Source organism: Oncorhynchus gorbuscha, linkage group LG13 (assembly GCF_021184085.1).
Source record: "Oncorhynchus gorbuscha isolate QuinsamMale2020 ecotype Even-year linkage group LG13, OgorEven_v1.0, whole genome shotgun sequence".
Classification (NCBI taxonomy): domain Eukaryota; kingdom Metazoa; phylum Chordata; class Actinopteri; order Salmoniformes; family Salmonidae; genus Oncorhynchus; species Oncorhynchus gorbuscha.
The window spans coordinates 2,348,349-2,376,313 of record NC_060185.1 but is presented as its reverse complement, the minus strand read 5'-3'; the positions used below and the strand labels follow the sequence as shown (position 1 = coordinate 2,376,313).

General features: G+C 47.6%; 1 protein-coding gene across 2 annotated transcripts in view; it reads right to left on the bottom strand.

Moving 5' to 3' along the window:
- Positions 1–10,096: 10,096 nt before the first annotated feature.
- LOC123993882 (centrosomal protein of 126 kDa-like) overlaps positions 10,097–27,965 on the bottom strand; it is a 63,275-nt gene continuing 45,406 nt past the window's right edge. For both annotated transcript variants that reach the window (XM_046296346.1, XM_046296347.1), the window contains exons 8-12: positions 24,977–25,086; positions 23,661–23,718; positions 11,268–11,570; positions 11,059–11,123; positions 10,097–10,946 (exon numbers count right to left, since the gene is read on the bottom strand). In XM_046296346.1, the coding sequence (XP_046152302.1) occupies positions 10,863–10,946; positions 11,059–11,123; positions 11,268–11,570; positions 23,661–23,718; positions 24,977–25,086 (620 nt within the window). In that variant the 3' untranslated portion in view covers positions 10,097–10,862. The remainder of the gene's footprint in view (positions 10,947–11,058; positions 11,124–11,267; positions 11,571–23,660; positions 23,719–24,976; positions 25,087–27,965) is intronic.

Genomic DNA, 27,965 nt, shown 5'->3' with positions numbered 1-27,965 from the left:
ATGAACAATAGAGAAAGAGACTATAGAGATGGGCTGCTATGAACTAGAGAAAGAGACTATAGAGATTGGCTGGAAGGAGCTATGAACAATAGAGAAAGAGACTATAGAGATGGGCTGGAAGGAGCTATGAACAATAGAGAAAGAGACTATAGAGATGGGCTGGAAGGAGCTATGAACAATAGAGAAAGAGACTATAGAGATTGGCTGCTATGAACTGGATAGAGATCTATGAACAATAGAGAAAGAGACTATAGAGATTGGCTGGAAGGATCTATGAACAATAGAGAAAGAGACTATAGAGATTGGAACTAGAGAAAGAGACTAAGAGATGGGCTGGAAGGAGCTATGAACAATAGAGAAAGAGACTATAGAGATGGGCTGGAAGGAGCTATGAACAATAGAGAAAGAGACTATAGAGATGGGCTGGAAGGAGCTATGAACAATAGAGAAAGAGACTATAGAGATTGGCTGGAAGGAGCTATGAACAATAGAGAAAGAGACTATAGAGATTGGCTGGAAGGAGCTATGAACAATAGAGAAAGAGACTATAGAGATTGGCTGGAAGGAGCTATGAACAATAGAGAAAGAGACTATAGAGATTGGCTGGAAGGAGCTATGAACAATAGAGAAAGAGACTATAGAGATTGGCTGGATTTACCGTGTATGAGCTGGATTGTTTGGACTTACCTGTTGGCGTTTGGACCTGGACCTACCGAGAACCCGATTCGTGTACCGAACCCTGCTATCCTTGACCTCGCCTACGGCCTGGGTGGACCAGGACGGAGAAACAAACACACAGGTACTGTCCTGTTCGAAAGAACTCTCATTCCTGGGTGATTTGGAGACAGTTTCCCACTTAATTTGTGACAAACGCTCATAACCTTGAAGAAGTTATGTCACAATATACACAACATATACACCTGCTCGGCTATGAAAAGTAATCTGACATTTATTCTGCCATCTGACCTGTCCATCTTTAACCATTGTCAATATTATTTGACCCTGCTGGTCAACTGTGTGCAATCTAAGTGTCATATGATCTGTCACATGATCTCAGTAGATATACACCTGTTCTGAAAGGCCCCGGAGTCTGCAACACCACTAAGCAAGGGACACCACCAAGCAAGCAAGCGGCACCAAGGAGCTCTTCAAACAGGTCAGGGACAAAGTTGTGGAGAAGTACAGATCAGGGTTGGGTTATAAAACAATATCAGAAACTTTGAACACTCCACGAAGCACCATTAAATCCATTATTAAAAAATGGAAAGAATATGGCACCACAACAAACCTGCCAAGAGAGGGCCGCCCACCAAAACTCACGGACCAGGCAAGGAGGGCATTAACCAGAGAGGCATCAAAGCGACCAAAGATAACCCTGAAGGAGCTGCAAAGCTCCACAGCGGAGATTGGAGTATCTGTCCATAGGACCACTGTAAGCCGTACACTCCAAATCAAATCAAATCAAATGTATTTATATAGCCCTTCGTACATCAGCTGATATCTCAAAGTGCTGTACAGAAACCCAGCCTAAAACCCCAAACAGCAAGCAATGCAGGTGTAGAAGCACGGTGGCTAGGAAAAACTCCCTAGAAAGGCCAAAACCTAGGAAGAAACCTAGAGAGGAACCAGGCTATGTGGGGTGGCCAGTCCTCTTCTGGCTGTGCCCGGGTGGAGATTATAACAGAACATGGCCAAGATGTTCAAATGTTCATAAATGACCAGCATGGTCAAATAATAACAAGGCAGAACAGTTGAAACTGGAGCAGCAGCACAGTCAGGTGGACTGGGACAGCAAGGAGTCATCATGTCAGGTCGTCCTGGGGCACGGTCCTTGGGCTCAGGTCCTCCGAGAGAGAGAAAGAAAGAGAGAATTAGAGAGAGCATATGTGGGGTGGCCAGTCCTCCCCTGGCTGCGCCAGGCGGAGATCATAACAGAACATGGCCAAGATGTTCAAACGTTCATAAATGACCAGCATGGTCAAACAATAGTAAGGCAGAACAGTTGAAACTGGAGCAGCAGCATGGCCAGGTGGAGGTGGATTGTCATCATGTCAGGTAGTCCTGGGGACAGCAAGGAGTCATCATGTCAGGTAGACCTGGGGCATGGTCCCAGGGCTCAGGTCCTCCGAGAGAGAGAAAGAAAGAAGGAGAGAATTAGAGAATGCACACTTAGATTCACACAGGACACCGAATAGGACAGGAGAAGTACTCCAGATATAACAAACTGACCCTAGCCCCCTGACACAAACTACTGCAGCATAAATACTGGAGGCTGAGACAGGAGGTGTCAGGAGAAACTCCACAGAGTTTAAAGAGCTTTATGGAAGAGTGGCCAGAAAAAAAGCCATTGTTTAAAGAAAAAATAAGCAAACGCGTTTGGTGTTCACCAAAAGGCATGTGGGAGATTCCCCAAACATATGGAAGAAGATCCTCTGGTTAGATGAGACTAAAATTTAGCTTTTGGGCCATCAAGGAAAACGTTATGTCTGGCACAAACCCAACATCTCTCATCACCCCGAAAATATCATCCCCACAGTGAAACATGGTGGTGACAGCATCATGCTGTGGGGATGTTTTTCATCAGCAGGGACTGGGAAAGTGGTCAGAATTTGAAGGAATGATGGATGGCGCTAAATACAGGGAAATTCTTGAGGGACACCTGTTTCAATCTTCAAGAGATTTAAGACTGAGACCGAGGTTCACCTTCCAGCAGGACAATGATCCTAAGCATACTGCTAAAGCAACACTGAAGTGGTTTACATTTATGGAAACATTTATGTCTTGGAATGGCCTAGTCAAAGCCCAGGGGTTGAATAGTTATGCGTGCTCAAGTTTTCCATTTTCTTTGTCTTGTTTCTTGTTTGTGTTCACCCCACAAAATATTTAGCATCTTCAAAGTGGTAGGCATGTTGTGTAAATCAAATTATACAACCCCCCCAAAAATCCATTTTAATTCCAGGTTGTACGGCAACAAGATAGGGAAAATACCAAGGGGGTGAATACTTTCGCAAGCCACTGTAAATACTATCAGCATATTGATTGTATGACCCAGGCTGGCAATATACTGGATCACTGCTATTCTAACTGGACCGTTGCTATTCTAACTGGACCGTTGCTATTCTAACTTCCGCGATGCATACACGGCCCTCCCCCGCCCTCCGTTCGGCAAAACTTACCACAACTATAGGCAGAAATTCAAACAGGATGTACCCGTAACAAGGACCATTCAACGCAGGTCTGACCAATCGGAATCCACGCTTCAAGATAGTTTTATCACACTGGGACATGTTCCAGGTAGCCTCGAATTATATAGATTTATACGCTGATTCGGTGAGTGAGTTTGTAAGGAAGTGCATTGGAAATGAAAGTACCCTCTGTGACTATTAAAACCTACCTTAACCAGAAACCAAGGATAGATGGCGGCTTTCGCACAAAACTGAAAGTGCGAACCACTGCATATTACCATGGAAAGATGACCGGGAATATGGCCAAATATAAACAGTGTAGTTATTCCCTCCGCAAGGCAATCAAACAATCAAGCAATCAAACAAGCGAAATGTCAGTATAGAGACAAAGTGGAGTCGCAATTCAACTGTTCAGACATGAGACGTATGTGGCAGGGTCTACAGACAATCACGGACACCGACGTCTTGTTTCCAGACAAACTAAACACCTTCTTTGCCCGCTTTGAGGATAAGAGTGCCACCGAAGTGGCCCGCCACCACTTCTCCATGGTCGATGTGAGAAAGATATTTAAACGTGTTAACCCTCACAAGGCTGCCGGCCCAGAGAACATCCCTAGACGCATCCTCAGAGCATGCACAGACCAGCTGGCTGGTGTGTTTACGAACTTCTTCAATCTCTCCCTATTCCAGTCTCCTGTCCCCACATGCTTCAAGATGGCCACCATTGTTCCTGTACCCAAGAAGGCAAAGGTAACTGAACCCGAATGACTATCACCCCGTAACACTCACTTCTGTCATCATAAATGATTATGGCATTCACATTGGTAGCCGAGAAGTGCTTTGAAAGGCTGGTTATGGCTCATATCAACAGCATCCTCCCGGACACCCTAGCCCCACTGCAATTCGCATACCGTCCCAACAGATCCTGATCCTTGGTGTCCAAATCCCCAATGAACTATCATGGTCCAAACATACCAAGACAGTTGTGAAGAGGGCACGACAAAACCTTTTCCCTTCAGGAGACTGAAAAGATTTGTCATGGGTCCTCAGATCCTCAAAAGGTTCTACAGCTGCACCATCGAGAGCATCCTGCCTGGTTGCATCACTGCCTGAACTGCTCGGCATCTGGCCGTAAGGCGCTACAGAGGGTAGTGCTTCCTGTCATCCAGGACCTATAATAATAAGCGGTGTCAGAGGAAAGCACAGAAAATTGTCAGAGACTCTAGTCACCCAAGATAAAAACTGTTTTCTCTTATAGACCGTTTTCTCTGCTACCGCTAACGGTAATGGAGCGCCATGTCTAGGACCAAAAGGCTCTTCAACAGCTTCAACCCCCATTAGACTGCTGAACAATTCATAAAAATCGCCACCTGACAATTTACATTGACCCCCCTCTTGTACAATGTTGCTACCAGCTGTTTGTTTGTTACCATAGTTACTTCGCTCCCACCTACATGTACAGATTACCTCAACTAGCCTGTGCCCTTTCCACACTGACTCTGTACCAGTACCACCTGTATATAGCCTCCACATTGACTCTGTACTGGGTAGTCTCCACCCCTGTACCAGTACCACCTGTATATAGCCTCCACATTGACTCTGTACCCCCTGGTGACTCCTGGTACCCTCTGTATATAGTCTCCACACTGACTCTGTACCGGTACCACCTGTATATAGCCTCCACACTGACTCTGTACAGGTACCCCCTGTATATAGCCTCCACATTGACTCTGTACTGGTACCCCCTGTATATAGCCTCCACATTGACTCTGTACTGGTACCCCCTGTATATAGCCTCCACATTGACTCTGTACTGGTACCCTCTGTATATAGTCTCCACACTGACTCTGTACCGGTACCACCTGTATATAGCCTCCACACTGACTCGTACCCCCTGTATATAGCCTCCACATTGACTCTGTACTGGTACCCCCTGTATATAGCCTCCACATTGACTCTGTACTGGGTATATAGTCTCCACCCCTGTATACCATAGCCTCCCACACTCTGACTGGTACCCCCTGTATATGCCTCCACATTGACTCTGTACCGGTACCCCCTGTATATAGCCTCCACATTGACTCTGTATCCCCCTGTATATACCCCACACACTGACTCTGACTCTGTATATAGCCTCCAGTACCACCTGTATATAGCCTCCACATTGACTCTGTATCGGTACCCCCTGTATATAGCCTCCACACTGACTCAGTACCGATGCCCCCTGTATATAGCCTCCACACTGACTCAGTACCCCCTATATATAGCCTCCACACTGACTCTGTACCGTAACACCCTGTATATAGCCTCCACATTGACTCTGTACCGGTACCCTCTGTATATAGCCTCCACATTGACTCTGTACCAGTACCCCCTGTATATAGCCTCCACATTGACTCTGTACTGGTACCCCCTGTATATAGTCTCCACATTGACTCTGTACTGGTACCCCCTGTATATAGTCTCCACATAGACTCTGTACCGGTACCCCCTGTATATAGCCTCCACATTGACTCTGTACCGGTACCCCCCCCCTGTGATGGCTGTTAAGCAGCCATCACTAACACAGAGAGGATGCTGCCTACATTGACATACAGACCTGAAATCATTGGCCACTTTAATAAGTATGTTTTAATTTCTTGCATTACTCAGCTCATATGTGTATACTATACTATACTCATCGCTCATCCATATGTACATATTCTTATTCCATCCCTTCAGATTTGTGTGTATTAGGAAGTTGTTGTGCAATAGCTAGATTACTTGTTGATATTGCTGCACTGTCGAAACTAGAAGCACAAGCATTTCGCTACACACGCAATAACATCTGCTAACCATATGTATGTGACCAATAAAATTTGACTTGATTTGATTTTGTTACTTGATAATTAATAATGGCAATAGCCAACGTGTTGCATTCAAGCCTCAAAGTCCTAACCTGATCCCAGATCTGTTCGTACTTTCTTGCCAACGCCGATGGCCATTGTCACAGAAAACAGAAACAGATCTGGGACCAATCAAACACATTTATTTATAAAGTCCCTTTTACATCAGCAGAAGACCACAAACAGCAAGCAGATGTAGAAGCATGTTGGCTTGAAAAAACTCCCTCGAAAGGCAGGAACCTAGAGAGGAACCAGGCTATGAGGGGTGGCCAGTCCTCTTCTGGCTGTGCCGGGTGGAGATTATAAACCTAGAGAGGAACCAGGCTATGAGGAGTGGCCAGTCCTCTTCTGGCTGTGCCTGGGTGGAGATTATAAACCTAGAGAGGAACCAGGCTATGGGAGGTGGCCAGTCCTCTTCTGGCTGTGCCTGGTGGAGATTATAAGAGTTCATGGCCATTAAGGCCAAATTGTTCAAAAGAAACCCAATAAATATATTAAAAGAAAAAAATATGTATTCTGTGATATACTTACATTTGTTAAATATATAATACTTAAAATAATCTTAATCAGTCCTCTCTGAGAAGATGTTAAGGGAGAAACACTTGTAGAAGGCCAGGCTACAAAGTTCTAGAAACCTGTTTGGTGGGTGTGCTGCCCAAACCATTTCGTCACATCTGAAATAGAAAAATTCTTGCCTGATATGTACTGCTTGTGTCTCCGCCTCAGACAAGTCACAGCAAGCTGACTGGAGACAGAGGTAGAAGTGTTCACAGCAAGCAGACTGAAGACAGAGGTAGAAGTGTTCACAGCAAGCTGACTGGAGACAGAGGTAGAAGTGTTCACAGCAAGCTGACTGGAGACAGAGGTAGAAGTGTTCACAGCAAGCTGACTGGAGACAGAGGTAGAAGTGTTCACAGCAAGCTGACTGGAGACAGAGGTAGAAGTGTTCACAGCAAGCAGACTGAAGACAGAGGTAGAAGTGTTCACAGCAAGCAGACTGGAGACAGAGGTAGAAGTGTTCACAGCAAGCTGACTGAAGACAGAGGTAGAAGTGTTCTGGAGACAGCAAGCAGACTGGAGACAGAGGGAGAAGTGTTCACAGCAAGCTGACTGGAGACAGAGGTAGAAGTGTTCAGCAAGCTGACTGGAGACTGACTGGAGACAGAGGTAGAAGTGTTCACAGCAAGCTGACTGGAGACAGAGGTAGAAGTGTTCACAGCAAGCTGACTGGAGACAGAGGTAGAAGTGTTCACAGCAAGCTGACTGGAGACAGAGGTAGAAGTGTTCACAGCAAGCTGACTGGAGACAGAGGTAGAAGTGTTCACAGCAAGCTGACTGGAGACAGAGGTAGAAGTGTTCACAGCAAGCTGACTGGAGACAGAGGTAGAAGTGTTCACAGCAAGCTGACTGGAGACAGAGGTAGAAGTGTTCACAGCAAGCTGACTGGAGACAGAGGTAGAAGTGTTCACAGCAAGCTGACTGGAGACTGGAGTTCACAGCAAGGTAGAAGTGTTCACAGCAAGCTGACTGGAGACAGAGGTAGAAGTGTTCACAGCAACTGACTGGAGACAGAGGTAGAAGTGTTCACAGCAAGCTGACTGGAGACAGAGGTAGAAGTGTTCACAGCAAGATGACTGGACACAGAGGTAGAAATGTTCACAGCAACTGGACTGGAGACACTTAAATCACTGATTGCTGTTCACCTTAATACAGAATGTTTTTTAATGCTTGACTGAAATGAGACAGAGGTTACAAGTTAAAATGTGTTTAAATATTATTCATAAAACAGTAATAAACCATTGTTTGAAACTGTTGAAACATTTTACAGTAGGAGTAATAGTTTAGAAAACAGAATTGTCATTTTATAGTAAAAGAGCTGAGTGTTTTCTAATGACCATAACAATAAAAATAGGACTGTTTCTGTACCTACCCTTGTTGACCTTGTTGACCTTGTTGGGCCAGTGGACTGAGTCTGCTGAGACACACTGAATCTTCAACTGGCCCCCAACAACAATCAACACACACACCTGTGATCAACTGGCCCCCAACAACAATCACACTGGCCCCAACAACAATCAACACAAACCTGTGATCAACAACAACAATCAACACACACACACCTGTGATCAACTGGCCCCCAACACAATCAACACACACACCTGTGATCAACTGGCCCCCAACAACAATCAACACACAACCTGTGATCAACTGGCCCCCAACAACAATCAACACACACACCTGTGATCAACTGGCCCCCAACAACAATCAACACACACACCTGTGATCAACTGGCCCCAACAACAATCAACACACAACCTGTGATCAACTGGCCCCCAACAACAATCAACACACACACCTGTGATTGGCCCCCAACAACAATCAACACAACACCTGTGATCAACTGGCCCCCAACAACAATCAACACACACACCTGTGATTGGCCCACAACAACAATCAACACACACACCTGTGATCAACTGGCCCCCAACAACAATCAACACACACACCTGTGATCAACTGGCCCCCAACAACAATCAACACACACACCTGTGATCAACTGGCCCCCAACAACAATCAACACACACACCTGTGTTTTTCAACTGGCCCCCAACAACAATCAACACATACACTGTGATCAACTGGCCCCCAACAACAATCAAAACACACCTGTGATCAACTGGCCCCCAACAACAATACACACCTGTGATTCAACTGGCCCCCAACAACAATCAACACACACACCTTGATCAACTGGAAACTGTGATCAACTGGCCCCCAACAACAATCAACACACACACCTGTGATCAACTGGCCCCCAACAACAGTCAACACACACACCTGTGTCAACTGGCCCCCAACAACAATCAACAACACACTGTGATCAACTGGCCCCCAACAACAATCAACACACACACCTGTGATCAACTGGCCCCCAACAACAAAACACACCTGTGATCAACTGGCCCCAACAATCAACAACACACCTGTGATCAACTGGCCCCCAACAACAATCAACACACACCTGTGATCAACTGGCCCCCAACAACAATCAACACACACACCTGTGATCAACTGGCCCCCAACAACAATCAACACACACACCTGTGATCAACTGGCCCCCAACAACAATCAACACACACACTGTGATCAACCCAACACACAACAACAATCAACACACACACCTGTGATCAACTGGCCCCCAACAACAATCAACAACAACACACACACCTGTGATCAACTGGCCCCCAACAACAATCAACACACACACCTGTGATCAACTGGCCCCCCCAACAACAATCAACACACAACACACACACCTGTGATCAACTGGCCCCCAACAACAACCAACACACACACCTGTGATCAACTGGCCCCCAACAACAATCAACACACACACCTGTGATCAACTGGCCCCCAACAACAATCAACCACCACCTGTGATCAACTGGCCCCCAACAACAATCAACACACACACCTGTGATCAACTGGCCCCCAACAACAATCAACACACACACCTGTGATCAACTGCCCCCAACAACAATCAACACACACACCTGTGCCCCCAACAACAATCAACACACACACCTGTGATCAACTGGCCCCCAACAATCAACTGGCCCCAACAACAACACACACACCTGTGATCAACTGGCCCCCAACACCTGTGATCAAATCAACACACACACCTGTGATCAACTGGCCCCCAACAACAATCAACACACACACCTGTGATCAACTGGCCCCCAACAACAATCAACACACACACCTGTGATCAACTGGCCCCCAACAACAACCAACACACACACCTGTGATCAACTGGCCCCCAACAACCCAAACACACACCTGTGATCAACTGGCCCCAACAACAACAACACACACACCTGTGATCAACTGGCCCCCCCAACAACAATCAACAACACACACCTGTGATCAACTGGCCCCAACAACAATCAACACACACACCTGTGATCAACTGGCCCCCAACAACAATCAACACACACACCTGTGATCAACTGGCCCCCAACAACAATCAACACACACACCTGTGATCAACTGGCCCCCAACAACAATCAACACACACACCTGTGATCAACTGGCCCCCAACAACAATCAACACACACACCTGTGATCAAGTTGAATGGAATTGAAAAGACTGTCGACGTTGCATCACACAAACGGGTTTCACATCTTATGAACATCCTTTAGACAAGAGGTAACTTGTGACCCCCCCCTAGAGGACGATCCTCAACAAACGGCGCCTTCGTCACCTTTCAGAAACGGAACAAAACTAAACGTGAGGACAGAATGACTTTATTTTGCTTTATCATTATCAAGATTAGTTTACACACTGACACACATTCGTATACAATCCTATTGGTATCATTGTGTACAATACAATGATACCAATACGATACACAATAAATTGTGTACAATCATTGTGTACAAATATATACACACACACCCCACAATTCTTCGGGAAAATAAATATATGTATTTAATACAAAAATAATCTCTATCAATTAAAGGTCAAAACCAAATAGCAAAGCCTGACTGTATATAAGACTGAAACTATAATGTGTAAATAAGTCAATATAAGTACTGTAATTTGATAATGGACTTATTCACAGTCCTGGGTTGTGAAGTCTTCATCCCAGCAGAGAGAGTTAGTGGTGGTGATGAAACTCGGGGAGGGTTATTATAAAGATATTTTTTGTCAAACAGCAGTGTATAAGGTTGGAGTGAAGCACAAGCTGACAGAGTGACATTCAGGCGGCCATATTGGACCGTTGTGTCAGAATCTCCTCTGGGTTCTCGGGCGGTTGTCGGTGGAGACCGTGCGGTGTTTACGGTGGGCAGCACCCGTCCCTTCCTCTGTCTGAGAGGAGACAGGAAACGGTCATGTTTAACAACACTCAAAGTCAACGATCATCTACAAATGAAAGTGTTGGTACAAACATTTATTCTTTCAGAACCACTGAGATACTCACAAAGGGCGCTTCGCCACGCGGGAAAGCTTTGTCTGCAGGGCTGCCTCCAGCTGAGGCCTGCACATCTGCAATGTATCACAAAATCATGTTAGAGAGCGAGTAGGGGGTGGAGACGAGACCACTGGAAAACTCTGGGCTCTAGTTAGGGTCCCTAGACACGGGCAGTAACAGGCTGATCAAAGTTGGGGTCGTTGCAGGGTTGTACTCACACTGCAGCCGACGATTGAGTCGATTCAGGGACAGCAGCACTTTCTGCTCCTCCAGGGAGATGTTGGTGATGATGGAGACCTGGCCCTGCTCTTGGGCTTGGTGCCCCTGGTGCCCCCGGGCTTGGTGCCCCTGGTGCCCCCGGGCCTGGTGCCCCTGGCTGTGGCTGGGAGTGATCGATTGGCCCTGGTGCTGGCTGTGACCTCCACCTGGCTCTAGCCTCTGGGATGGCATCGTTTCCTTGGCAAACACTATATCACTGTCTGCCAGCAGGCCTTCACTGTGGGCCTCCACTTCTGCATACTCTGAACCAAAAAGCACAGTCAATCCAGTCAGCACAGACCACACAGTCACAACTGTCAAAACAGTCAACACACACAGTATAGTCAACACAGACAACACAGACAGTAAAGTCAATACAGACAACACCGTCAGTATAGTCAACACAGACAACACAGTCAGTATAGTCAATACAGACAACACCATCAGTATAGTCAACACCGTCAGTATAGTCAACACCGTCAGTATAGTCAACACAGACAACACAGTCAGTATAGTCAACACAGACAACACCATCAATATAGTCAACACCATCAGTATAGTCAACACCGTCAGTATAGTCAACACCGTCAGTATAGTCAACACCATCAGTATAGTCAACACAGTCAACACCGTCAGTATAGTCAATACAGACAACACAGTCAGTATAGTCAACACCGTCAGTATAGTCAACACCGTCAGTATAGTCAACACCATCAGTATAGTCAACACCGTCAGTATAGTCAACACCGTCAGTATAGTCAACACAGACAACACCATCAGTATAGTCAACACAGACAACACCGTCAGTATAGTCAACACAGACAACACCGTCAGTATAGTCAAAACCGTCAGTATAGTCAATACAGACAACACCGTCAGTATAGTTAACACAGACAACACAGTCAATACAGACAACACCGTCAGTATAGTCAACACCGTCAGTATAGTCAACACCGTCAGTATAGTCAATACAGACAACACAGTCAGTATAGTCAACACAGACAACACCTTCAGTATAGTCAACACCATCAGTATAGTCAACACAGACAACACCATCAGTATAGTCAACACAGACAACACAGTCAGTATAGTCAACACAGACAACACAGTCAATACAGACAACACCATCAGTATAGTCAACACCGTCAGTATAGTCAATACAGACAACACCGTCAGTATAGTCAACACAGACAACACAGTCAATACAGACAACACCATCAGTATAGTCAACACAGACAACACAGTCAACACAGACAACACCGTCAGTATAGTCAACACAGACAACACCATCAGTATAGTCAACACCGTCAGTATAGTCAACACAGACAACACAGTCAGTATAGTCAACACCGTCAGTATAGTCAATACAGACAACACCGTCAGTATAGTTAACACAGACAACACAGTCAATACAGACAACACCGTCAGTATAGTCAACACCGTCAGTATAGTCAACACAGACAACACCATCAGTATAGTCAACACAGACAACACCATCAGTATAGTCAATACAGACAACACCATCAGTATAGTCAACACCGTCAGTATAGTCAACACAGACAACACCGTCAGTATAGTCAATACAGACAACACAGACAGTATAGTCAACACCGTCAGTATAGTCAACACAGACAACACCGTCAGTATAGTCAACACAGACAACACCATCAGTATAGTCAACACAGACAACACCGTCAGTATAGTCAACACAGACAACACTGTCAGTATAGTCAACACAGACAGCACCGTCAGTATAGTCAACACAGACAACACCGTCAGTATAGTCAATACAGACAACACCGTCAGTATAGTCAATACAGACAACACAGTCAATACAGACAACACCATCAGTATAGTCAACACCGTCAGTATAGTCAACACCGTCAGTATAGTCAACACAGACAACACAGTCAACACAGACAACACCGTCAGTATAGTCAACACCATCAGTATAGTCAACACAGACAACACCGTCAGTATAGTCAATACAGACAACACAGTCAATACAGACAACACCGTCAGTATAGTCAACACCGTCAGTATAGTTAACACAGACAACACCGTCAGTATAGTCAATACAGACAACACCGTCAGTATAGGCAACACCGTCAGTATAGTCAACACAGACAACACAGTCAGTATAGTCAACACAGACAACACAGTCAGTATAGTCAATACAGACAACACAGTCAGTATAGTCAATTCAGACAACACAGACAACACCGTCAGTATAGTCAACACAGACAACACAGTCAGTAAAGTCAATACAGACAACACAGTCAGTATAGTCAATACAGACAACACAGTCAGTATAGTCAATTCAGACAACACAGACAACACCGTCAGTATAGTCAACACAGACAACACCGTCAGTATAGTCAACACAGACAACACCGTCAGTATAATCAACACAGACAACACCGTCAGTATAGTCAACACCGTCAGTATAGTCAACACAGACAACACAGTCAGTATAGTCAACACAGACAACACAGTCAGTATAGTCAATACAGACAACACAGTCAGTATAGTCAATACAGACAACACAGTCAGTATAGTCAATACAGACAACACAGTCAGTATAGTCAATACAGACAACACAGTCAGTATAGTCAACACAGACAACACCGTCAGTATAGTTAACACAGTCAGTATAGTCAACACAGACAACACCGTCAGTATAGTCAACACAGACAACACCGTCAGTATAGTTAACACAGTCAGTATAGTCAACACAGACAACACCGTCAGTATAGTCAACACAGACATTGTATTGTGTATAGGCCAGTGACAAACACATCTACATTTAAGCCATTTTCAATTCAGGCTGTAACACATCAGAATGTGGGAAAAGTCAAGGGGTGAGACTACTTTGTGGAGTTGCTGTAGATCATAGAATTTCCTCAGCTATCAGTGCTGTGTTACTTGTCATGTTTTGTGCTTTCTGAGGACCCCAGGAAGAGTAGCTGCTGCTAACAGGGATCCCAATAACACATAAACACAGTGAACATGGACAATACAGTCAGCACAGTCAACATGGACAATACAGTCAACATGGACAACATGGACAATACAGTCAACATGGACAACATGGACAGTACAGTCAGCACAGTCAACATGGACAGTACAGTCAACATAGACAATACAGTCAGCACAGTCAACATAGACAATACAGTCAACATGGACAACATGGACAATACAGTCAACATGGACAACATGGACAGTACAGTCAGCACAGTCAACATGGACAGTACAGTCAACACAGTCAACATAGACAATACAGTCAACACAGTCAACATAGACAATACAGTCAACACAGTCAACATAGACAATACAGTCAGCACAGTCAACATAGACAATACAGTCAGCACAGTCAACATAGACAATACAATCAGCACAGTCAACATAGACAATACAGTCAACACAGTCAACATAGACAATACAGTCAACACAGTCAACATAGACAATACAGTCAACACAGTCAACATAGACAACACAGTAAACATAGACAATACAGTCAGCACAGTCAACATGGACAGTACAGTCAACACAGTCAACATAGACAATACAGTCAACACAGTCAACATAGACAATACAGTCAACACAGTCAACATAGACAATACAGTCAACACAGTCAACATAGACAATACAGTCAACACAGTCAACATAGACAATACAGTCAACACAGTCAACATAGACAATACAGTCAACACAGTCAACATAGACAATACAGTCAACACAGTCAACATAGACAACACAGTCAACATAGACAATACAGTCAACATAGACAATACAGTCAACACAGTCAACATAGACAATACAGTCAACACAGTCAACATAGACAATACAGTCAACATAGACAATACAGTCAACACAGTCAACATAGACAATACAGTCAACACAGTCAACATAGACAATACAGTCAACATAGACAATACAGTCAACACAGTCAACATAGACAATACAGTCAACATAGACAACACAGTCAACATAGACAATACAGTCAACATAGACAATACAGTCAACATGGACAATACAGTCAGCACAGTCAACATAGACAATACAGTCAACATGGACAATACAGTCAGCACAGTCAACATGGACAATACAGTCAACATGCACAATACAGTCAACATAGACAATACAGTCAACATAGACAATACAGTCAACATAGACAATACAGTGAACATGGACAGTACAGTCAACATAGTCAACATAGACAATACAGTCAGCACAGTCAACATGGACAGTACAGTCAACATAGACAATACAGTCAGCTGGGTGGAAACAGCTGGTTGATGAGAGGTCAGCAGTCCTGTGGGTGGAAACAGCTGGTTGATGAGAGGTCAGCAGTCCTGTGGTTGGAAACAGCTGGTTGATGAGAGGTCAGCAGTCCTGTGGGTGGAAACAGCTGGTTGATGAGAGGTCAGCAGTCCTGTGGGTGGAAACAGCTGGTTGATGAGAGGTCAGCAGTCCTGTGGGTGGAAACAGCTGGTTGATGAGAGGTCAGCAGTCCTGTGGGTGGAAACAGCTGGTTGATGAGAGGTCAGCAGTCCTGTGGTTGGAAACAGCTGGTTGATGAGAGGTCAGCAGTCCTGTGGGTGGAAACAGCTGGTTGATGAGAGGTCAGCAGTCCTGTGGGTGGAAACAGCTGGTTGATGAGAGGTCAGCAGTCCTGTGGGTGGAAACAGCTGGTTGATGAGAGGTCAGCAGTCCTGTGGGTGGAAACAGCTGGTTGATGAGAGGTCAGCAGTCCTGTGGGTGGAAACAGTTGGTTGATGAGAGGTCAGCAGTCCTGTGGGTGGAAACAGCTGGTTGATGAGAGGTCAGCAGTCCTGTGGGTGGAAACAGCTGGTTGATGAGAGGTCAGCAGTCCTGTGGGTGGAAACAGCTGGTTGATGAGAGGTCAGCAGTCCTGTGGGTGGAAACAGCTGGTTGATGAGAGGTCAGCAGTCCTGTGGGTGGAAACAGCTGGTTGATGAGAGGTCAGCAGTCCTGTGGGTGGAAACAGCTGGTTGATGAGAGGTCAGCAGTCCTGTGGGTGGAAACAGCTGGTTGATGAGAGGTCAGCAGTCCTGTGGGTGGAAACAGCTGGTTGATGAGAGGTCAGCAGTCCTGTGGGTGGAAACAGCTGGTTGAAGAGAGGTCAGCAGTCCTGTGGGTGGAAACAGCTGGTTGATGAGAGGTCAGCAGTCCTGTGGGTGGAAACAGCTGGTTGATGAGAGGTCAGCAGTCCTGTGGGTGGAAACAGCTGGTTGATGAGAGGTCAGCAGTCCTGTGGGTGGAAACAGTTGGTTGATGAGAGGTCAGCAGTCCTGTGGGTGGAAACAGCTGGTTGATGAGAGGTCAGCAGTCCTGTGGGTGGAAACAGCTGGTTGATGAGAGGTCAGCAGTCCTGTGGTTGGAAACAGCTGGTTGATGAGAGGTCAGCAGTCCTGTGGTTGGAAACAGCTGGTTGATGAGAGGTCAGCAGTCCTGTGGGTGGAAACAGCTGGTTGATGAGAGGTCAGCAGTCCTGTGGGTGGAAACAGCTGGTTGATGAGAGGTCAGCAGTCCTGTGGGTGGAAACAGCTGGTTGATGAGAGGTCAGCAGTCCTGTGGGTGGAAACAGCTGGTTGATGAGAGGTCAGCAGTCCTGTGGGTGGAAACAGTTGGTTGATGAGAGGTCAGCAGTCCTGTGGGTGGAAACAGCTGGTTGATGAGAGGTCAGCAGTCCTGTGGGTGGAAACAGCTGGTTGATGAGAGGTCAGCAGTCCTGTGGGTGGAAACAGCTGGTTGATGAGAGGTCAGCAGTCCTGTGGGTGGAAACAGCTGGTTGATGAGAGGTCAGCAGTCCTGTGGGTGGAAACAGCTGGTTGATGAGAGGTCAGCAGTCCTGTGGGTGGAAACAGCTGGTTGATGAGAGGTCAGCAGTCCTGTGGGTGGAAACAGCTGGTTGATGAGAGGTCAGCAGTCCTGTGGGTGGAAACAGCTGGTTGATGAGAGGTCAGCAGTCCTGTGGGTGGAAACAGTTGGTTGATGAGAGGTCAGCAGTCCTGTGGGTGGAAGCAGCTGGTTGATGAGAGGTCAGCAGTCCTGTGGGTGGAAACAGCTGGTTGATGAGAGGTCAGCAGTCCTGTGGTTGGAAACAGCTGGTTGATGAGAGGTCAGCAGTCCTGTGGTTGGAAACAGCTGGTTGATGAGAGGTCAGCAGTCCTGTGGGTGGAAACAGCTGGTTGATGAGAGGTCAGCAGTCCTGTGGGTGGAAACAGCTGGTTGATGAGAGGTCAGCAGTCCTGTGGGTGGAAACAGCTGGTTGATGAGAGGTCAGCAGTCCTGTGGGTGGAAACAGCTGGTTGATGAGAGGTCAGCAGTCCTGTGGGTGGAAACAGAAACTGGTTGATGAGAGGTCAGCAGTCCTGTGGGTGGAAACAGCTGGTTGATGAGAGGTCAGCAGTCCTGTGGGTGGAAACAGCTGGTTGATGAGAGGTCAGCAGTCCTGTGGGTGGAAACAGCTGGTTGATGAGAGGTCAGCAGTCCTGTGGGTGGAAACAGCTGGTTGATGAGAGGTCAGCAGTCCTGTGGGTGGAAACAGCTGGTTGATGAGAGGTCAGCAGTCCTGTGGGTGGAAACAGCTGGTTGATGAGAGGTCAGCAGTCCTGTGGGTGGAAACAGCTGGTTGATGAGAGGTCAGCAGTCCTGTGGGTGGAAACAGCTGGTTGATGAGAGGTCAGCAGTCCTGTGGGTGGAAACAGCTGGTTGATGAGAGGTCAGCAGTCCTGTGGGTGGAAACAGCTGGTTGATGAGAGGTCAGCAGTCCTGTGGGTGGAAACAGCTGGTTGATGAGAGGTCAGCAGTCCTGTGGGTGGAAACAGCTGGTTGATGAGAGGTCAGCAGTCCTGTGGGTGGAAACAGCTGGTTGATGAGAGGTCAGCAGTCCTGTGGGTGGAAACAGCTGGTTGATGAGAGGTCAGCAGTCCTGTGGGTGGAAACAGCTGGTTGATGAGAGGTCAGCAGTCCTGTGGGTGGAAACAGCTGGTTGATGAGAGGTCAGCAGTCCTGTGGGTGGAAACAGCTGGTTGATGAGAGGTCAGCAGTCCTGTGGGTGGAAACAGCTGGTTGATGAGAGGTCAGCAGTCCTGTGGGTGGAAACAGCTGGTTGATGAGAGGTCAGCAGTCCTGTGGGTGGAAACAGCTGGTTGATGAGAGGTCAGCAGTCCTGTGGGTGGAAACAGCTGGTTGATGAGAGGTCAGCAGTCCTGTGGGTGGAAACAGCTGGTGGAAACAGCTGGTTGATGAGAGGTCAGCAGTCCTGTGGGTGGAAACAGCTGGTTGATGAGAGGTCAGCAGTCCTGTGGGTGGAAACAGCTGGTTGATGAGAGGTCAGCAGTCCTGTGGGTGGAAACAGTTGGTTGATGAGAGGTCAGCAGTCCTGTGGGTGGATACAGTTGGTTGATGAGAGGTCAGCAGTCCTGTGGGTGGAAGCAGCTGGTTGATGAGAGGTCAGCAGTCCTGTGGGTGGAAACAGCTGGTTGATGAGAGGTCAGCAGTCCTGTGGTTGGAAACAGCTGGTTGATGAGAGGTCAGCAGTCCTGTGGTTGGAAACAGCTGGTTGATGAGAGGTCAGCAGTCCTGTGGGTGGAAACAGCTGGTTGATGAGAGGTCAGCAGTCCTGTGGGTGGAAACAGCTGGTTGATGAGAGGTCAGCAGTCCTGTGGGTGGAAACAGCTGGTTGATGAGAGGTCAGCAGTCCTGTGGGTGGAAACAGCTGGTTGATGAGAGGTCAGCAGTCCTGTGGGTGGAAACAGTTGGTTGATGAGAGGTCAGCAGTCCTGTGGGTGGAAACAGTTGGTTGATGAGAGGTCAGCAGTCCTGTGGGTGGAAACAGTTGGTTGATGAGAGGTCAGCAGTCCTGTGGGTGGATACAGTTGGTTGATGAGAGGTCAGCAGTCCTGTGGGTGGAAACAGCTGGTTGATGAGAGGTCAGCAGTCCTGTGGGTGGAAACAGCTGGTTGATGAGAGGTCAGCAGTCCTGTGGTTGGAAACAGCTGGTTGATGAGAGGTCAGCAGTCCTGTGGTTGGAAACAGCTGGTTGATGAGAGGTCAGCAGTCCTGTGGGTGGAAACAGCTGGTTGATGAGAGGTCAGCAGTCCTGTGGGTGGAAACAGCTGGTTGATGAGAGGTCAGCAGTCCTGTGGGTGGAAACAGCTGGTTGATGAGAGGTCAGCAGTCCTGTGGGTGGAAACAGCTGGTTGATGAGAGGTCAGCAGTCCTGTGGGTGGAAACAGTTGGTTGATGAGAGGTCAGCAGTCCTGTGGGTGGAAACAGTTGTTGATTGAGTCCTGTGGGTGCAGCTGGTTGATGAGAGGTCAGCAGTCCTGTGGGTGGAAACAGCTGGTTGATGAGAGGTCAGCAGTCCTGTGGTTGGAAACAGCTGGTTGATGAGAGGTCAGCAGTCCTGTGGTTGGAAACAGCTGGTTGATGAGAGGTCAGCAGTCCTGTGGGTGGAAACAGCTGGTTGATGAGAGGTCAGCAGTCCTGTGGGTGGAAACAGCTGGTTGATGAGAGGTCAGCAGTCCTGTGGGTGGAAACAGCTGGTTGATGAGAGGTCAGCAGTCCTGTGGGTGGAAACAGCTGGTTGATGAGAGGTCAGCAGTCCTGTGGGTGGAAACAGTTGGTTGATGAGAGGTCAGCAGTCCTGTGGGTGGAAACAGTTGGTTGATGAGAGGTCAGCAGTCCTGTGGGTGGAAACAGCTGGTTGATGAGAGGTCAGCAGTCCTGTGGGTGGAAACAGCTGGTTGATGAGAGGTCAGCAGTCCTGTGGGTGGAAACAGCTGGTTGATGAGAGGTCAGAAACAGTCCTGTGGGTGGAAACAGCTGGTTGATGAGAGGTCGGCAGTCCTGTGGGTGGAAACAGCTGGTTGATGAGAGGTCGGCAGTCCTGTGGGTGGAAACAGCTGGTTGATGAGAGGTCGGCAGTCCTGTGGGTGGAAACAGCTGGTTGATGAGAGGTCGGCAGTCCTGTGGGTGGAAACAGCTGGTTGATGAGAGGTCGGCAGTCCTGTGGGTGGAAACAGCTGGTTGATGAGAGGTCGGCAGTCCTGTGGGTGGAAACAGCTGGTTGATGAGAGGTCGGCAGTCCTGTGGGTGGAAACAGCTGGTTGATGAGAGCAGGTGGAAACAGCTGGTTGATGAGAGGTCGGCAGTCCTGTGGGTGGAAACAGCTGGTTGATGAGAGGTCGGCAGTCCTGTGGGTGGAAACAGCTGGTTGATGAGAGGTCGGCAGTCCTGTGGGTGGAAACAGCTGGTTGATGAGAGGTCAGCAGTCCTGTGGGTGGAAACAGCTGGTTGATGAGAGGTCAGCAGTCCTGTGGGTGGAAACAGCTGGTTGATGAGAGGTCAGCAGTCCTGTGGGTGGAAACAGCTGGTTGATGAGAGGTCAGCAGTCCTGTGGGTGGAAACAGCTGGTTGATGAGAGGTCAGCAGTCCTGTGGGTGGAAACAGCTGGTTGATGAGAGGTCAGCAGTCCTGTGGGTGGAAACAGCTGGTTGATGAGAGGTCAGCAGTCCTGTGGGTGGAAACAGCTGGTTGATGAGAGGTCAGCAGTCCTGTGGGTGGAAACAGCTGGTTGATGAGAGGTCAGCAGTCCTGTGGGTGGAAACAGCTGGTTGATGAGAGGTCAGCAGTCCTGTGGGTGGAAACAGCTGGTTGATGAGAGGTCAGCAGTCCTGTGGGTGGAAACAGCTGGTTGATGAGAGGTCAGCAGTCCTGTGGGTGGAAACAGCTGGTTGATGAGAGGTCAGCAGTCCTGTGGGTGGAAACAGCTGGTTGATGAGAGGTCAGCAGTCCTGTGGGTGGAAACAGCTGGTTGATGAGAGGTCAGCAGTCCTGTGGGTGGAAACAGCTGGTTGATGAGAGGTCAGCAGTCCTGTGGGTGGAAACAGCTGGTTGATGAGAGGTCAGCAGTCCTGTGGGTGGAAACAGCTGGTTGATGAGAGGTCAGCAGTCCTGTGGGTGGAAACAGCTGGTTGATGAGAGGTCAGCAGTCCTGTGGGTGGAAACAGCTGGTTGATGAGAGGTCAGCAGTCCTGTGGGTGGAAACAGCTGGTTGATGAGAGGTCAGCAGTCCTGTGGGTGGAAACAGCTGGTTGATGAGAGGTCAGCAGTCCTGGTTGATGCAGTCCTGTGGGTGGAAACAGCTGGTTGATGAGAGGTCAGCAGTCCTGTGGGTGGAAACAGCTGGTTGATGAGAGGTCAGCAGTCCTGTGGGTGGAAACAGCTGGTTGATGAGAGGTCAGCAGTCCTGTGGGTGGAAACAGCTGGTTGATGAGAGGTCAGCAGTCCTGTGGGTGGAAACAGCTGGTTGATGAGAGGTCAGCAGTCCTGTGGGTGGAAACAGCTGGTTGATGAGAGGTCAGCAGTCCTGTGGGTGGAAACAGCTGGTGATGAAACAGCTGGTTGATGAGAGGTCAGCAGTCCTGTGGGTGGAAACAGCTGGTTGATGAGAGGTCAGCAGTCCTGTGGGTGGAAACAGCTGGTTGATGAGAGGTCAGCAGTCCTGTGGGTGGAAACAGCTGGTTGATGAGAGGTCAGCAGTCCTGTGGGTGGAAACAGCTGGTTGATGAGAGGTCAGCAGTCCTGTGGGTGGAAACAGCTGGTTGATGAGAACAGTCCTGTGGGTGGAAACTGGTTGATGAGAGGTCGGCAGTCCTGTGGGTGGAAACAGCTGGTTGATGAGAGGTCGGCAGTCCTGTGGGTGGAAACAGCTGGTTGATGAGAGGTCGGCAGTCCTGTGGGTGGAAACAGCTGGTTGATGAGAGGTCGGCAGTCCTGTGGGTGGAAACAGCTGGTTGATGAGAGGTCGGCAGTCCTGTGGGTGGAAACAGCTGGTTGATGAGCAGTCCTGTGGGTGGAAACAGCTGGTTGATGAGAGGCAGTCCTGTGGGTGGAAACAGCTGGTTGATGAGAGGTCGGCAGTCCTGTGGGTGGAAACAGCTGGTTGATGAGAGGTCGGCAGTCCTGTGGGTGGAAACAGCTGGTTGATGAGAGGTCGGCAGTCCTGTGGGTCCTGTGGGTGGAAACAGCTGGTTGATGAGAGGTCAGCAGTCCTGTGGGTGGAAACAGCTGGTTGATGAGAGGTCAGCAGTCCTGTGGGTGGAAACAGCTGGTTGATGAGAGGTCAGCAGTCCTGTGGGTGGAAACAGCTGGTTGATGAGAGGTCAGCAGTCCTGTGGGTGGAAACAGCTGGTTGATGAGAGGTCAGCAGTCCTGTGGGTGGAAACAGCTGGTTGATGAGAGGTCAGCAGTCCTGTGGGTGGAAACAGCTGGTTGATGAGAGGTCAGCAGTCCTGTTGGTGGAAACAGCTGGTTGATGAGAGGTCAGCAGTCCTGTGGGTGGAAACAGCTGGTTGATGAGAGGTCAGCAGTCCTGTGGGTGGAAACAGCTGGTTGATGAGAGGTCGAAGGAGAATGGTGCGAGCTAACAGGCGGTCATCAAACAGACATAATAGCACAGTACAACATTAATGTGCAGAGCGGCATCTCGTCGGGTCCTTGTCATAGGTGGTCCATTTGTCAGGCTCTGACCTTAGAGATCCTTTTTATTCTCTATTTTGGTTAGGTCAGGGTGTGACTAGGGTGTGTAGTATAGTTTTTTTATTTCTATGTTGGCCTGGTATGGTTCCCAATCAGAGGCAGCTGTCTATCGTTGTCTCTGATTGGGGATCATATTTAGGCAGCCTTTTCCCACTGGGTGTTTGTGGGATCTTGTTTTTGTGTAGTTGCCTGTGAGCACTTCATGACTTCACGTTTGGTTTGTTTCTGGGTTTGTGAGTTTCATTTATTAAAACATGTGGAACTCTACGCACTCTGCGCCTTCGTCCATTTATTCTAACAACGACCGTGGACACCATTGCAGCGGACGACCACACCGGGTTCCTATCAGCTACAAACAAGAAGAACCGGCTCCAGTGGACACGCCGCCTGAGTCCATGAACCCGTCCTGCTCGCTGTCAACGGTACCGCTGATGGCAGTGGGGTGTCCAACTGAGTGATGTTATCGTATCAGCTTGGGCCAACATCCCTGTGAAACGTTTTCCACAGGTAGAATCCATGCTCCAAAGAATTCAGGCTGTTCTGGAGGCAAAGGGGTTACGAACCGGTACTATATGGGTGTACCTAATAAACTGTCTGGTGGGTGTACATTACAGTCAACACAGTCAGTATTGACGTTAGTCTGGACTCAAGCAGCACATTTAGCGCTGATGTTAATGTCACAACAAATACTCCAGGTGGCCAGCAAAAATCCAGAGATATAGCGCCTTACGTATAGATACACACTACTTATACAGACATTAGCACAGATACTCCCATACCTTCATGTTGATGTGTCAGGTCATGTTTGCTGTGTAATGGTGTTATCAGCACCATGGCCTGTGGAAAACAAAACACATACAGACGCGAAGAAAACGTGTATTTACAAGGTCATGCAGCAGATTCTTGTCTTCGTCATGAAGTCATTGTGTTCTACTCTATTACATACAAGAAAACACATCATAATGACACATTTACTACTCTGTGCAAGTGTTTATTTTTATTTTCTTTAAACTACTGTATACACTTAACTAATTAATTAACTGCCCGTGTTGTAACAGATAAACATGACTATACAGTAGAACGCATACTACACTAGAGGAAGGGAAGCCTGAACCTGAGACTGGGAGGGTAGAGGAAGGGAAGCCTGTACCTGAGACTGGGAGGGTAGAGGAAGGGAAGCCTGGACCTGAGACTGGGAGGGTAGAGGAAGGGAAGCCTGTACCTGAGACTGGGAGGGTAGAGGAAGGGAAGCCTGGACCTGGGAGGGTAGAGGAAGGGAAGCCTGTACCTGAGACTGGGAGGGTAGAGGGAAGCCTGTACCTGAGACTGGGAGGGTAGAGGAAGGGAAGCCTGGACCTGAGACTGGGAGGGTAGAGGAAGGGAAGCCTGTACCTGAGACTGGGAGGGTAGAGGAAGGGAAGCCTGGACCTGGGAGGGTAGAGGAAGGGAAGCCTGTACCTGAGACTGGGAGGGTAGAGGAAGGGAAGCCTGGACCTGGGAGGGTAGAGGAAGGGAAGCCTGTACCTGGGACTGGGAGGGTAGAGGAAGGGAAGCCTGAACCTGGGAATGGGAGGGTAGAGGAAGGGAAGCCTGTACCTGGGACTGGGAGGGTAGAGGAAGGGAAGCCTGTACCTGAGACTGGGAGGGTAGAGGAAGGGAAGCCTGTACCTGAGACTGGGAGGGTAGAGGAAGGGAAGCCTGTACCTGAGACTGGGAGGGTAGAGGAAGGGAAGCCTGTACCTGAGACTGGGAGGGTAGAGGAAGCCTGTACCTGAGACTGGGAGGGTAGAGGAAGGGAAGCCTGTACCTGAGACTGGGAGGGTAGAGGAAGGGAAGCCTGTACCTGAGACTGGGAGGGTAGAGGAAGGGAAGCCTGTACCTGGGACTGGGAGGGTAGAGGAAGGGAAGCCTGTACCTGAGACTGGGAGGGTAGAGGAAGGGAAGCCTGTACCTGAGACTGGGAGGGTAGAGGAAGGGAAGCCTGTACCTGAGACTGGGAGGGTAGAGGAAGGGAAGCCTGTACCTGGGACTGGGAGGGTAGAGGAAGGGAAGCCTGTACCTGAGACTGGGAGGGTAGAGGAAGGGAAGCCTGTACCTGAGACTGGGAGGGTAGAGGAAGCCTTCTGTTCCCTGAGCCAGTTGTTCCTCTCCTCCTGGCCCCACTACCACGACTCTCCTGGGGTTGTCTCCTCACCACGCTCCTGACTGATCACAATAACATAAAATAATGCTAAATAAATGTGCATTTATTACCAATGAGGTAATCAAATGTTCCATAATTATGTTTTTTTTAAAGGAAATTGCATAGTCAGAGAAACAAATCAAATGGATGAAATCCTTAATAGAATTTGAGTTATCATTGTCAAATGTGTACGATGTTGGGTAACTACTAGGAGGTCGACCGATTAATCGGAATGACCGATTAATTAGGGCCGATTTCAAGTTTTCATAACAATCGGTAATCTGCATTTTGGGACACCGATCGTGGCCGATTACATTGCACTCCACGAGGAGACTGCGTGGTAGGCTGACTACCTGTTATGTGAGTGCAGTAAGGAGCCAAGGTAAGGTGCTAGCTAGAATTAAACGTATCTTATAAAAAACAATCACTCTCCACATAATCACTAGTTAACTACACATGGTTGATGATATTACTAGTTTATCTAGCTTGTCCTGCGTTGCATATGAATCTATGCGGTGCCTGTTAATTTATCATTGAATCACAGCCTACTTCTCCAAACGGGTGATTTAACAAGCGCAATCGTGAAAAAAGCACTGTCGTTGCACCAATGTGTACCTAACCATAAACATCAACGCCTTTCTTAAAATCAATACACAGAAGTTTCTATTTTTAAACCTGCATATTTAGTTAAAAAGAAATTCATGTTAGCAGGCAATACTCTTGCGTTCGTTGCATGCAGAGTCAGGGTATATGCAACAGTTTGGGCCACCTGGCTCGTTGCGAACTAATTTGCCAGAACTTTACGTAATTATGAGATAACATTGAATTATGAGATAACCTTGAAGGTTGTACAATGTAACAGCAATATTTAGACTTATGGATACCACCCGTTAGATAAAATACGGAACGGTTCCGTATTTCACTGAAAGAATAAACGTTTTGTTTTCGAAATGATAGTTTCCGGATTTGAGCATATTAATGACCAAAGGCTTGTATTTCTGTGTGTTATTATATTATAATTAAGTCTATGATTTGATAGAGCAGTCTGACTGAGCGCTGGTAGGCAGCAGCAGGCTCGTAAGTGTTCATTCAAACAGCAGTTTCCTGCGTTTGCCAGCAGCTCATCGCTGTGCTTCAAGCATTGAGCTGTTTATGACTTCAAGCCTATCAACTCCCGAGATTAGGCTGGCAATCCTAAAGTACCTATTAGAACATCCAATAGTCAAAGGTTAATGAAATACAAATGGTATAGAGAGAAATAGTCCTATAAGAACTACAACCTAAAACTTCTTACCTGGGAATATTGAAAACTCATGTTAAAAGGAACCACCAGCTTTCATATGTTCTCATGGTCTGAGCAAGGAACTTAAACGTTAGCTTTCTTACATAGCACATATTGCACTTTTACTTTCTTCTGCAACACTTTGTTTTTGCATTATTTAAACCAAATTGAACATGTTTCATTATTTATTTGAGACTAACTTGATTTTATTGATGTATTATACTACGTTTAAATAAGTGTTCATTCAGTATTGTAATTGTCATTATATATATACATATAAAAAATTTAAATTACAATATATAAAATTAAAATTGGCCGATTAATCGGTATCAGCTTTTTTGGTCCTCCAATAATCGATATTGGTTTCGGCGTTGAAAAATCAGTCGGTCGACCTCTAGTAACTACAGGTTAAGTAATTCCTATTTCTTCTGAATCAGAGGGAAGATCTTTGGGGGCGGCAGATACCCTCGAGATTAGAGCATTGGGCCAGACACTAAAAGGTTGTTGGTTTGAATCCCGGAGCCAACAAGGTGAAGGTTCTTTCGCTGTGCCCTTGAGAAAGGCACTTATCCCCAATTGCTCCTGGGGCGCTGGACAATGGTGACCCTGGCCATAACCCCACTCCCTGCGGGTGTCTCAGGGGGAGTTGGGATATGGTGACCCTGGCCATAACCCCACTCCCTGCGGGTGTCTCAGGGGGAGTTATTCAAGAAACACATTTTCATTACCCCCTTTGACGAAAGTGTGTAACAGCACATATATAAGCTACACCCACTACATGTAGTATTATAACAGAAGGTTCATGTTTATTAAAAAGATATGCTGCAGCAAAAAGTTTTTCCCTTTCATCGAACGGTGTGTTGCACAGATTCCAAGAACACAGGATGAGATGTTACTATCCTTTGTGCAAGCACTTCCAAGAGTTTGTGAACAGTGAGCCTGGTGAAATTTGGGGAGCGCATCGTCAGTAGTGTACCTTTGGTTCCTAGGGTGTTTCGACCTTTCACACTATACACCCTCCCCAAAGGCGGCCAGCGACAGGGTGATCAATCCTACGCTTGCGTTCCATTCCCAATTGGTCATAGGAGTTGCCTTGTTGATGATAGCCAACATCCCATGGGACTATGCATGGCAGGGGCATCCTCCTCCCTGAGTCAAGCATTGTTGACCGCATACCTCCTGGCCCTCTCACTTCGGGGCCCAGCTGGGGTCTTTCCTCTTCATCCAGAGCCACTGACTGCTGCCTTCTGCCGCCTCCGATACAGCTTTGATTGCCGAACGCTGGCTCTGGCCCTTAATTCCAAGGTCTCTAAGCAGTCTGGTTGTAGATGTTGCCACAAAACCTCTGCAGCCCACCTCCACTGGTCGGACTTCTGTGTTCCAGCCATGATGCCGTGCTTCGGCAGCTAGATCGGCATAGCGCAGATGCTTTCACTCATAAGCCTCATCTACTGAGTCCTCCCAGGGTACTGTGAGCTCAATGATGAAGACCTTCTTGAGCGAACGGGACCAGAGCACCATGTCAGGTCTTAGGGTGGTGGTTGCGATCTCCGGAGGAAACACAAGTTGCCGGCCAATGTCAGCAAGCATTTTCCAGTCGTGGGCCAAGTGCAGCTGGTC